This window comes from Acipenser ruthenus, chromosome 6 (assembly GCF_902713425.1).
Source record: "Acipenser ruthenus chromosome 6, fAciRut3.2 maternal haplotype, whole genome shotgun sequence".
Taxonomy (NCBI): Eukaryota; Metazoa; Chordata; class Actinopteri; order Acipenseriformes; family Acipenseridae; genus Acipenser; species Acipenser ruthenus.
In genome coordinates, this window is record NC_081194.1 from 50,142,244 (window position 1) to 50,155,565 (window position 13,322).

At 35.6% G+C, this 13,322-nt stretch overlaps 1 protein-coding gene across 2 annotated transcripts in view; it reads right to left on the bottom strand.

Annotated features, from left to right (window-relative positions):
• Positions 1-1,862: 1,862 nt before the first annotated feature.
• The window catches only part of LOC117411041 (homeobox protein Meis1), a 70,534-nt gene continuing 59,074 nt past the window's right edge, over positions 1,863-13,322 (bottom strand). The window contains exons 10-13 of one of the 2 annotated variants that reach the window (XM_034018068.3): positions 9,366-9,424; positions 8,148-8,237; positions 7,745-7,840; positions 4,539-4,678 (exon numbers count right to left, since the gene is read on the bottom strand). In XM_034018068.3, coding sequence (XP_033873959.1) covers positions 7,782-7,840; positions 8,148-8,237; positions 9,366-9,424 — 208 coding nt within the window. In that variant the 3' untranslated portion in view covers positions 4,539-4,678; positions 7,745-7,781. Of the gene's footprint in view, positions 4,679-7,744; positions 7,841-8,147; positions 8,238-9,365; positions 9,425-13,322 lie in introns of both variants that reach the window. The other variant, XM_034018066.3, reaches the window with a different exon arrangement.

Consider the following 13,322-nt stretch of genomic DNA (forward strand, 5'->3'; position numbering starts at 1 on the left):
TGGTGTTGTTGTTAATAATAATAATAATAATAATAATAATAATAATAATAATAATACAGTCAATCCTGTTTAATATCAACATTGTATTAGCTTACATTAAAATGTCCCAGATGAAATATAATGTGACATTTCCTGGTTGTCAGTTATATAACTTCAGTTATTATCACACTCAGTAATATCAATCAAACTTATCAGTCATACAACAGCCAAGTTCATATCACTTTGGGATATGAAAGCATAGAGCACTTTACAAGTAAGTTTCTATTTAATGTTGTACAGTATTGAAAAGTGTATTTTTATATTTAATAGTGTATATGTGCAGTATAGTAGTGTGCTGAATGAAAAAACACATTACAGTGTTTTATTTTAACAGTAAAGGAGAACACCTTTGTTGCATCAGTACTTTTGTGTTGAACTCTAGATAAACGCTTAATTGACACCATTTTTGCTCAGTTTTTTTTTTTAAATGATACCTGTAGTGATACAAAAAATAATGATTTACTGCAAATTTGTTGAGATAGTAATAGTTTAAATTCATATGTAAGTGCGAAAAATCTAAATGTTGTTGAATTAGGGGAGAAGGCTTCCAGTAAGTGATGCCAACCTTCGGCAAGCATAAATAAGGGAGACAGATGGAACTGTTTAGAAATTGCAGAAAGTGATATACACATATGTCAATAAGTAAAACAAACATTCAAAAATGTAAACAACATATACAGAATATGGTGTAACACAAGAACTAAAAAGCTTTTTTTTTAAAAAAAAAAAAGCAGCATGGATGTTGGAATGGCCCAACAGTGTGAGATTAGAAAAGCTTAAAATTAAATCCACTTTTATCAGTTAGTTTTACTTTTCTGTCAGATACCATTGCTCTCTGTGTATTTATTAAATATACTGTTAACTATGAGCAAAACTAATTATTAGATATATTTTTTAATACATTTAAAAGAAAATCAAATTTATGGATTTATCTAAAATAAATAGGTCTAATTCCAGACAGTTTTCCAGACCCCCTAAAGATGGCAGTCAAACATGGGATTTCTTCATGGCAGCATGGTCTGTCTCCAGAGCTCTTAGCAGGGAATGGCTGTGTAATTCAAAACTTGAAGATCTTACTTGAAACTCAGGACTGGGAAAGTAAAAGGGTGGCATAATGATTTATAAGCTGTTTAGTTACCACTCATTGTAAACTAGATTTCAGTTTTTGATAGCAGGTAAGACTCAGTGTTCTGAACTTTCAACTGGTTGCCAACAGACTTTCTCTAAACCTCTTGCTTTGAATTTAGGAGTATCTAGGAAACGCCAAACAGCTTGAGAATACAGAATTTAAAACATTGATAAAGGGCAATAAGGCGTGAGGGGGAACTAATCTTCCCATTTAAATGTTTGTGGCAATTTTATCTAAATTAATTAAACAATGCATAATTCCCTATTTGTAGCCAGAATACTTTTTCTTAACCCACTTCCTGCAAATTCCAACAGAATTCACACATTTGTTGCTCATTACAAATACAAAATAAATAGCCAATAACCAACGAAGTGTAGAGTTTAAAGATTACTTTGTATATCATATTTATTGTAAACTTTATATCACTGGCTGAGGGCAAGAAAATGCAACAGTCGTCAAAATAATGAAGTATCTGACGACCTAATCATGTTTATATATATATATATATATATATATATATATATATATATATATATATATATATATATATATATATATATATATATATATATAATCTCAAACATATTGTGTTAGCTGCAATGTTCTTGCACCAGGCCGGTGATATGTAGGCCTACAGCAACAAATGTTTCTTTGTTTTAGCATGGGGGAAACTGCACAAAAGCACAATGACACATTAGCATTAAACCAGGTTTTATGCTTTACAAAATACACAACCCGACCTGCAATGAAGGAGGGTATAATGTTTGTGTTTTTACTCAACTGCTGTCATGAAGATCATGCCTTGTTAAGAAATACATTTTTATTGAGATGCTATATCTGATTATTCATTATTTGCCATTTCTCTATGCAGGAAGATACAGAAAACAGCATGTTTCCAAGTTAGAGAGGCCAACAAAATTTCAAAAACCGAACAGTAGACTTTTTGATAAAGTACTTGATTATTAAAAAACAAACAAACGTAAAAACACCTTCAGCTATTAACGTTTCTCTACACTTCCATTTCATTAGGTTGAATTATTGGGAGTTTTGCAGGGTGTTGATACCACCATGCATGCATGTTCATCAGTAACTATAAATAGGCAGGCTGTACAAACCCCAGATCCCCACAAACTCCTCCTCCTTCTCCTACATATCGGGAGGCCCAGCTGGGAGAACTAACAATCAAGTCACTCAATGCCCTACCCCTTTTCACTCCCAACAGCAATTGCTACAATGACATTAAACACACCACTTTTTGCACTAGACTAGAGGAACACAGGTCATCAAACATGTTTTGCTTAAGGTGCTGGACAACTTTTATTGCCAATGATATGTCTTCTTAAAGTGAGATAATCTGCATGTGGGTATTTAAAAAATACTCCCACAATGATTTTAGTCTACTAGCTATGTGATTAAATAATGATTTAAGCAATGTTTAAACCATGTGTATTTGATAAAAAAAAATAAAAAACACCTGACCCTGTGTTGTAGTATTGTGCAAGAAACAGATATACATGTATGTACAGTACATATAAAAAACTTAACAGTTTCCAAATGCTTGCTGAATATTTCTACAACCTCTGGGAGAAATCGGAAATTAGATGCCATAAATTTTAACTCTAAAGGACAAACAATAAAAATGTTGCATTGTGTAGTATGCTGTACAGGTGCAATAGCAGCGATTCAGTTAGCAATTAAATGAACATAACAAAAATTGCTAAAATGAATGGCACACAAATAAAAGGGTTGTACAATTAATCTTGTTTAACCAATCTTGTACTGAGAAAAAAAACAATATAACATATATTCACTATTTGATAACTTCTTAAATGTCAACTGACCTAATCAAATGTATGATCACTAACACATTCACATTTTATTCTGTCACATATGTCACTGTCACTGTAATCCCTTTCAAAACTGTACAAATGAAGGCATTTCTTAACCAGTGCAATCAGCATGACAAAAATATTTTTTAAATTTTATGTTCAGATTTCATTACCGCACACAGTTAAACTACTACATCTGGGCTCTGTTGTTATTATACAGTCCAAACTGTTTTAATCAGAAAACTAAGACTCAGTGTGCGAAGATCATTATTAATTGTTATTAAATCCTTGGTTTCTTGATCAGAAAGCTATCCACAAGTATTTTTTAAACCACAACAAAGGTATAAGCTCTATCCCATTTAGTGAATTCTTTATGCATGCCAAGTCATACCAAACTGCTACTTTTACAAAATAAGTTGTAATAATACAGTTAATTATTTCCAGTCCTTTTTGCACAATTTTTTTTTATTATTATTTATTTACAATGTATACATAAAATATTCAAGATGGGACCATGGAAAGGAAACACACATGACTGATGTCCTGCTCAGAAATAAAGTGAACATAATCAAAAAGAAAATCTTTCTCAGTCCATATTATTATTATTATTATTATTATTATTATTATTATTATTATTATTATTGTATTTGGATTGCATCAGAAAACACATTTGGTGGCTTCTTGTTGCACAGGGTTGCTACGGGAACATGAATGTTCTGATGCAACACCTTTTGGTTTCCATGCTCCCTCCTACCAGTCTCCTTAAGACGCTGCCTGTAACAGCTGATTAATCATGGCCGAATCTTAGACATGCAAATTCAAGCCCAAGTCTAGTCAGAGAGAGAGCATGGTTGAAATCCTGGGATGGGTCAAGTCTTCCGTCTGATATAGTTATTTTAATGCTCTAAAACGCCTGCAAATAAGCAACTTGCAGGTTAACTGGAAGGCTTTTTTTTATGACATATTTATACATAATTTTTAAATGTAAGGAGGCTTTGGGAGGAGGTTATGGTCTATGGAAACGACACACACACACATAGTGTGGAAAAAAGTTCACATCATTTAAAAAAAAAAATTCTATAAGAAACAACATTATATGCAGAACAGTACGATAGCATTTACAATAATTAATTCTTGGCTCACTAAAAAGTCCAATGTAAATTGTACAACAGTACTCAACATGTCCCCCAGGAGTCATATGTATTATCTGTTTTCATTTGTTTTCTATGGTGTTTCCTGTTTGTAGGGTCCCAGTAAATAAAAAATAGGGGCTTCTCCTTGGTCCAAAGTTGATGCCAAGAAAAGAGCTCCTTAGTCACTGTATTAAGTCTACATAGGAAAGCTATCTTTGTTGCAGACACTTTTGTTTTTCAAAAAAAAAAAAAAAATCCTTTAAGCTACTGGGCATGAATGTCCATGACTTGTCCACCCATTGTTGGTTCTCCTGGGTTAAGCATTGTGGGGCTAGATGCTGACATTGGCATTCCAGGGTGAGGTGGTCCGCCATGCATCATCATTGCTGGGTGATGGGGGTGTCCAGGAATGTAGGAATGCATGGGAGGTCCATGGTGCAGCTGAGCAGAACGTGGGGGCATCTGGGGAGGGTTGTAGCTTGGCTGTCCCATACTCATACCCATCAGACCACTGTGAGACACATAGTCACCTGGCATGCCTTGTAGCCCTACAAGAAAATATATATGAAACATTAGTTAGAGAAAGGTGACTATCATAAGTCCAATAAATCACACCTGCCTTTTCTTAAGAGACGTACAGAACATAAAGACTAGACTTTTCTGACTGCTAAAAAAATGAAAGGTTGAATACCCCCCCTCAATTCAAACCTATGGTAGCCTACAGATATAACCTCTGGGTGGAACCATCTGTGTCTATACAATGCACCAGCTGAAGCAAGAGATATGTAGAAATGTCCTTGATTATTAATTGTGCAACTACAATATATGGCGACTAGAAATTCCAAAAGAATTTAAGGGTAAACAAATCAAACTTGATTTTAGCCACACTATTCAAACATTTTGCCTAGCTCTACTTTCCTAGTATAATACATACAGAAACAGATCAGCAGTTCTCATTATTATCATAAGAAAGATGTGTATTTATATCAATTTTGTTATTTATAAAAATAGATTTAATATTAGTGGAAACAGACTGTTCTTATAGAAACCACTAACTTTGTGAAAACAGCCCAATGCATTTGTAATATATTCCTTTGAAGAAGAAACAATATTGAAAAATAATGTACTGTGTAGCTAAGTGATATAAGGTTTAATGTGTATTGATCCAAACAGGAGAAGGTCTAAATACTGCCACTGTTTACATAATGAAAATAGTGATCTTTGTGTTGCAAGGTTATGAAACACAGTATCATTTAACAGAGCACACAAGTTTCTTTAGTGTATTAAAATGTAACCTTTATCAGTAAGGTATCTCACAACAGGATACCCTTCCTTCAGTTTTTATACTATGCATCATGCTAAAAGGAACATTAAAATGACATGCTTGTAAATACAAATGTATGACAGTTAAAACGATGCAGTCATATAAATATGATACATTTTATTTGATATGATTTATTTTAAAAGAATAGCCATGAATTAAATAAATGTCTGGAACACATCAACATTGATGGCACATTATTTTCTGAACTTAAATACACCCAAGTGGCTTTTCATTTGAATCAATTGCTGAGTGCTTTCAACCTCTCTCTCTCTCTCTCTCTCTCTCTCTCTCTCTCTCTCTCTCTCTCTCTCTCTCTCTCTCTCTCTCTCTCTCTCTCTCTCTCTCTCTCTCTCTCTCTCTCTCTCTCTCTCTCTCTCTCTCTCTCTCTCTCTCTCTCTCTCTCTCTCTCTCTCTCTCTCTCTCTCTCTCTCTCTCTCTCTCTCTCTCTCTCTCTCTCCTCTGTGCTATGGAAAGTCAACCAGCAGACTGCGTTTGTGTCATCAGTTTGAGACAAAAAAATTAGATCTTGACCCCATAAAAGATTAACAAACTTGGGCTTAATAACTGGAGGGTTGATTTCTTAAACAAAGGCCTCCAATGGTGCCAAGGAGAACCGCGGTCACTAAGCATGCTTACTAAAGCATACCTAAGTCCTTTTGGAAACGAGGGGGGGGGGATCAATATGTTCATAATTTAAAATTGGCTCTTTTATTTTTTTTAAAAGAAACGAAGAAAGAAACAAAAAAATATAGTCATAAAACAATAATCCTCCTTGCTTTCTGTCTTCTGCATGGATTGCTATGGTTTATAGGAACTGACAGGTGTATTGTTTCTGAGCACTATAAGCTCCATAATCATCAAAGGTAGAAAGCATAACGCTCTTGTTAAGTAGGTTTAATTGGCTTTGGTTTTAAGTAATGCTGCACTGTGCCTGCTAAAAACACCTTCAATTCAGGTCTCGAGGCTCCTCAGCAAATAGCTGCTTAATCTAGCCTAAAGGAACATTTCTGAACTAATGAAAATTGCTTATAAAATATAATGTACCCTCAGCCCCTTAATCAAATAAGATGATAACATTTTTTGTAATAACCTATTAATTTAATTGGTCATGAAGCATATAACACATCACTTACATTTAATTGACCTAGAAACAAAAGGAACAATATTTAAATTAGCCAGGCTAGGAAGTTTCCACGATGAAGCATAAGGTTGCTGCATTCCCTAGCTTGGTGAGATTTCTGTCGTTCTGATCTTTGATTCCAAATACAGCCCAATCATAGAACTCAGTGAACAAATTAATACTGCTAAAGCATTTTAAAAGACAACAATGACGCTGAAGTAAGAGCTGTTAAAAATAGACAATAACTTGCAGTCTTTTGTATATGGAATATGTGGCATGGTGTTTTGATTCTATTGGGCTTTGAAATCATTTTATGGATTTAAATAAATAAAAAAATGCATATTTTCACTTGAGGGACAGTAGAAAAACGGATATTCTAGCAGAGCTTGCTTCACTAGGCCTTCCACCGAAGACTGTACTAATGATCTCTATTTTTGTATACTGAATAAGTCAAATCCATTTGTCACACTGCTAGTGATGGCATACTTAATTTGGATATAGTCTATTAGTCTGGGCTAAGCTCCCTACCCTGCTGCACACACCTCTATTTTGCATTATTTTTTTCTCCCCCATGCCATAAGTAATCCTATTATGATGGACGGACAAAATAGGAATAAAGTAAAGATCTATAGGCCCTTTCAATACATTTCAAATTATGCCAGATATGTTTGAATGTATGGTGCTGTTTATTTTGCCTATAAACAGTCTCCGTTTGCCTTTTTGCCGGTGTCTCCTAGGTTAGTGTATTAATGTAACTCATGCATCAACTGTGGTAAGACAGATTTATGACACTTTGGGGACATGCTCTTTCCTCTCCTTGCACTGCTGCAGACTGCTTACATTTTGCCAATCAGTCTGTTGCTATAGTAACCCCCCACCCCCCCACCCCCACCCCGCTGCTTCTTGTTTTGTCATGTGGTCAGTAATATGTAATAGTAAAACACAGAGTAACTGTACTTGGCAATGGCTCTGAACATCACAGCTTAAACAATGTTCTCACCTGAAGAAAAAATAGGAAAAATGGAAAATAAGGAAGAGCGAACAAGCATGAAGCCATGGGCAGGGAGAACATAAAAAAATGACACAAAAAAACAAAATAAAATATGAACCCCTTGGTAGCCGTAGTTGTAGTAATAATAACAGAGAAACAAAGACCCTGTTTGTACTTACTTCCCCCTTGCTTTGCGTTTGGTTAACTAGATGAAGGTTACATGTAGTGCCATTGCCCCTCCATGCCCATATTCATGCCCATTCCACTCATAGGTCCTAAAAGGGAGATACAAATTCAAGAAGATGCCAGAAGATGAGCAAACAGACAGAAGCCAAAAGAGCCCAAAAGACCAACTTTAAGAAAAAAAGTGAAGGAGATACAGGAGGTAAAACTCTGTATATCCTGAAAACATTAGGCCAGGTAGGTTAGCTCTCCACAGTTACCTGGTGCATAGAAGACAGGCAAGGCAAGGCAGGACAGTAAATGCAGTGCAAGATTAAGTGAAGCACCTGTGTGGGTGAAGACACAGTCCTATTTAATAAAATTAAGGGGGGCGTGGATTTAAATAAATTGTAGTCATACCAGGTGGTCTAATTCCCATGTGCTGCTGGCCATCCATGACAAAACCTCCCATCGGCTGTCCGTCTGGATTGTAGGGTGCTCCTTGACTTACTGGAATAGGGAATGGGACAACGGTTAGATAATTGCCTCATTAAAATTCAACATCAATTAATCTTTTAACAAATAGAATGGCTAGAGCGTACCCCCCACCTACTATTGATAAAGATGTTATATTCCATAATATTCAATTGTAAAACCATGAGAAACAGTATCAAGTAGACAAAGTCTTTATCTCTGTTTGTCTTACCACATGCCCAATACAGTGACTTCTCCCATATGAAAATAAATATAGCATTATTTAGTACTGACAATCAATAAATAAATAAATACATAATACAATGATCCTATTAATTGCATTGTCGGCACACAGATTCATGCATTCTATAACAATGTAGCCTATATAGTAGTATACTATAGTATTTTTTTATCTATGCTGTTTTCCATGAAAACAACTAGTCATGCTAAAACTCCCCTTAAGGCAAAAAGCTCAATGAAGAGCAGAATCTGATTTCTATGTGCATCATGTGATTGCAAAAAAGGTCATTAAAACAGCATCATGTTATTGTTTACAAGTTGCACACAGTTATAGGTCCCAGTTACCCAGTCATCAAATTAGTATAAAACCAGTATGCTCACAAACCCAAAACATTTCAGCTAGAAAAAAGAAACATTACTTACTTGCAATCCACGTTTTAGCCATCCAGTTTAAAAAAAAAAAAAAACTAACTTGAGAAATAAGCTGCTTTGGGTTATTGAAGCACAACAGCTCTACCTCAGTGAATGCCTTTGAACTTTACTGAGTCACAAAAGCAACGCTGACCCCTTTGCCCTTATGACAGGTAATAAAGTTTACAGCAGTTCCACACCAAGCCATGCACCAGGGAGTGGTCATAGTAGCAGAGAGTAAAAGCTGGGAAGGAAAACTCATAAAAGTCGCATTTATGTTTTTTTTTTTTTTTTTAAATTCTGAGTTTAAATTCATTTATTGGTTCTTTATTTATAACACTTTCCTCGAAAAGTTAAAATGATTAGTGTTGTTATTATTTTATTTTATTTTAGTTGTCAGTCACTCCCAGCCTCCATTGGCAGTGTATTTACCAGGTAACGGACCTCCCGGTGAATGGCTTGAGGATGGTTTTCGCCTGCGAGACTTGAATACAGTTACTATTGGGGACTTGCCTGCTCGATTTGACTGGTCTATCATGGGTTGAACTATTCTTCTCCTTGCATTAATGAACCTGAAAAAATGGAAAAACAAAAGAAAATGCTGTCATTTGTTATATATATGCTTTTGCCTTAGTGTTTTATAGGTTCTTCTCTCCTCCCCCTAAAACTCCACCACCTTTCTCCCATTACCATTAGGCCATTCTGGTCTTGCTCAGTCTAAAAACCTCTAAAACAATTCTGCAACCTCTCATGACCTTTTGGTAGTGCAAGCTCAGGGTTTCTGACTTGATTTATGTCCTCCCGCTTTTACCACAGTTGGATATTTCCAATTCGTCTTTTGAACAGGGCATCTGTAGACTTCAGGAAACAATAGCCACGCTACTCTTTTCAGGCTAAAGAGTGGGGGAAGGTGGGGGCGGAGGGGGAAATGGTATGGACGGACAAAGAAAGATGTTCATATGGGCATCTGCTGGCTCGCCTAATTAGTGAAGTATTTATCTTTTGTCTAGTGTTTACATTACAGTTATACCAACCCTCTTCTTTACCCCTTTCTTTACAATCCTTTTTCCATTTTAATGCCCACTGTTACAAAAAAAATGGACTGCGATGGCAGTACACCATCAGATGAGGGAATGTCTGGAGTTTTATCACCAGAGCAAAGCATTTATTGCTTTCTCGGTTTTTGACTCCATGTAAGTCTGAGGTCAACCGGAGGTCAGTGCTGTATAGCTCATGACCTCTCCAGTTTGGATTTTATCGTGGAACCAGCCAGGCCTACAAAATGGAATCAAAAATCTTTTGGGGGATTCTTTAACATATCTGAGACCAGATGCACCACCAAAAACAAAGGACAAGTTATGCACAATAAAAAAGGCTTTGGAGATATATAGGGTTGCACTCTGTTCTTTGAGTCAAGCACACACCACATAACTGAGTGTTCAGAAGATGGTCAAAGGGAGTAGAAACCCATGCAATAAACTAAAGCTGCATCCTCCATTAGGGTAAAACTTCACCGTTTCCTGACCTTTCTCACTCAAGGATCATGTTTATGCTCTGTTCAGTTTCTTCATCTCTTTTGACACAATGAGCATAACTATTCTGCAGACTGTTGACAACAGGGGACTATTAAATACATGAAAAAGTTCTTAAAAGAAAATAAAAAAAGAATAAAGACAATGTCAAGGAAATAAAAAAAACAAAGAATTGCCTCATTTCTCTTTTTCAGCCACTATTCTTTAAAATGCATTGTTACTTTTTGACGTTTTATTAAAGCATTGTCCTGTTCCTAACTGACTGCAATCTTGCTTGCTGAGCTGGCCGCTTAATGCTCCACATTATACGCACAGGTGTACCACAAACACCATGTGAATAGGCAATTAAAAGGAAATATCTGTTTTTTCATTAACTGCCTTTGTTGCGTGACAAATTAGGGAATAATTTAATAAATATCACTGGAAAGATCTGGATTGAAGATAACAAAGGTTACTTTCAATGTGCCTATCTAAATGCATATGAAGCATCTAATCTTGCAAGCACAGTTCATCAGTGCAAACTCACAATCCAGCCTCCCACATATGCAGAATATAAAGCACACACATATAAATGCACATACTACCAAGACATACTGGGCTTTCCTACATTCCTCTCATAGCAGGATACCTTTGGAAGCAGAGGTTTCCTGTGGACTAAACACTTCTTTCTGTACCTGCAACTGTGGGGAATTTTCAGCAAACATCGATACTGTACTGCTACCCACTTCAATTATAACTTTTGAATAACTTTCCAAACCTTCTCTAGGAAGTGGTAACCAAAGGACAGCTGTATTAAATGTATTGTGCTCAGAATCTTTTGATTCTTCACTTAAAGAAACAACACTATTGATAAATCACCACCTTCAACCAAATAAAGGGGAGACCAGTGATAATATAGCTAGTACAAATAAGGAACTGATTTTACAGCCTTCATTACCACTCCTTTAAGTTTGTCATTGACAACTGATATCACAAAATATTTAGACTCCAGGCATTTAAAATGTACAAAGCACAATAATAATATGAAGCAGCTCCTCATTTTGCCTAGCATTCGCCAAGTCATTTGAACTACGAAGAAAATGCAGTCAATCAAAGCTTTCAACGATAGTCAATGCAAATCGGCTCCTCACTGAGCAAGAGCACCCCTTTCCAAAAGGCACTTTATACTGATCTGTTTCTTAGCCTAGCCTATATATTCTTAATTAATTAGATATTCTACAATTCAACCACATGTTGCCATGCCTGTAGGGAGAATTAATAAAAAAGAGCTTCTTCTCTCTGTTCAAAGTAATACAATTTCATTTTTGCTCCTCCCCCTACAGTGTCAATCTGAGGTCATCTCCTAAACCCTGTATCTGTTTAAATAAACTGGTCCAGCTGTTTGCTGCGAAATTTCCATTTACACCCCCCACACCTCCCGCCTCCCCTCACTCCTTCACCATTTTAATCAGCTCAAACTAAATGCTCTGCATTGGAATGGGTATGAGTGGCCTACAAGACCGTACTGTACACTGATACACCACATACACTGTTAACAACTACCATACGAGTCACAAAGCCTGTCTAGAGAAAGCCTAGAGTTTATGATTACAGCGACACGTGTTTTATAAATACAAAATAATTCAGTATTGGTGTCTTAGTGAAGTCTTTGTTACTTTTGCATTTTGTGGCCACATAGTTGCATAGCATTTTAAGTGGGTTAAAATTAAGAAGTAATGATGTTGTATATCCTGAAAGTAATTTGACAGTATTGAATGATATGTGGATACTTTACAGAATACAGTAACAGAAAGCTATGTAAGACAACACATTTGGAACTGGTATCAAATTCTTTGCTGTATCCATACTGTTTGGCAATGATGATTTCTTTAATAAAGACTCTCTAACCTCCTTTTGTATGGTGTGTCCAATTTACATTATGATTTTTGTTTTGTCTACTGTACCACAAGTTTAAATGTTAAGCAATCAGGAGGAAATCACAAGGAAGAAAATCTATTAATGTTTGGAGTAAAATAAAAGACCATTATGAACTTTCAGTTTCATTTATTTAGTTGTTTTTGACACAGATTACTTACACAGTTACACAGTCTTTTAAAAGTGTCATGTGTTCATTAAAATTGTTAAGCTTTGCACAGCAGTTTTAAACAAAATACCACATTTCAATGTATTTTCCTGTCTAAATATAGTTTAAATATATAAGCAAGTAAATGGCCTTGTCTTCAATTTCCAGCACCTGTCCTATTCTTTTGATACATCAAGATATTTCCCTCTCTGTCACAACTGATCATAATCTACAGTTTTCTCTAATCCCTAAACACAATATGGACATCACCTTTAACATTTTCTTGTATATCTTGATAGCTAAAGAAAACAGTGAAATCAAAAGGGGATTTTGGTAAAAACAACAAAAGGCCACCCAAATCCCTTTGGCTGCATTAAGAACTGTTATTTCACAGTAGGAGGCTATTACCTCTCAACCCCCCATAGTTCAAGTCACCAAAGTCAAACATTCCCATTAGAAGATTTCTGAACTCCTAAAGTTAATTTTACAGAGTTACCAGATCATCTAGGGGCCTCTGCAACACTTTGTAAAAACAAGCCGCATTGCTCAAAATGAAACAATGACTTTTGCATCTCCTGAATTAATATACAGCCTGTCATTTAACACCTATGTCTTCAGACTTCAGTCCTATACAAATCACTTGCCAAAGGTTACAACAAAAATCTCAAGAAAATATTATTTTGTTTGAAAACAATTAAATAATAATAAATACATTGTAACCCTTGCAGCTCGGCAGGACGTCAAGGTCTTATCTTAGCGCTGTTTAGAGTTCTTAAAGTAGTGGCGGGTCTTTAAAGTCCCATCGACCAAAATATATGAAAAAAAAGCTTGGTGAGTCCCTTTATGAATTATGTAACTTAATTTCACATTCTTCAG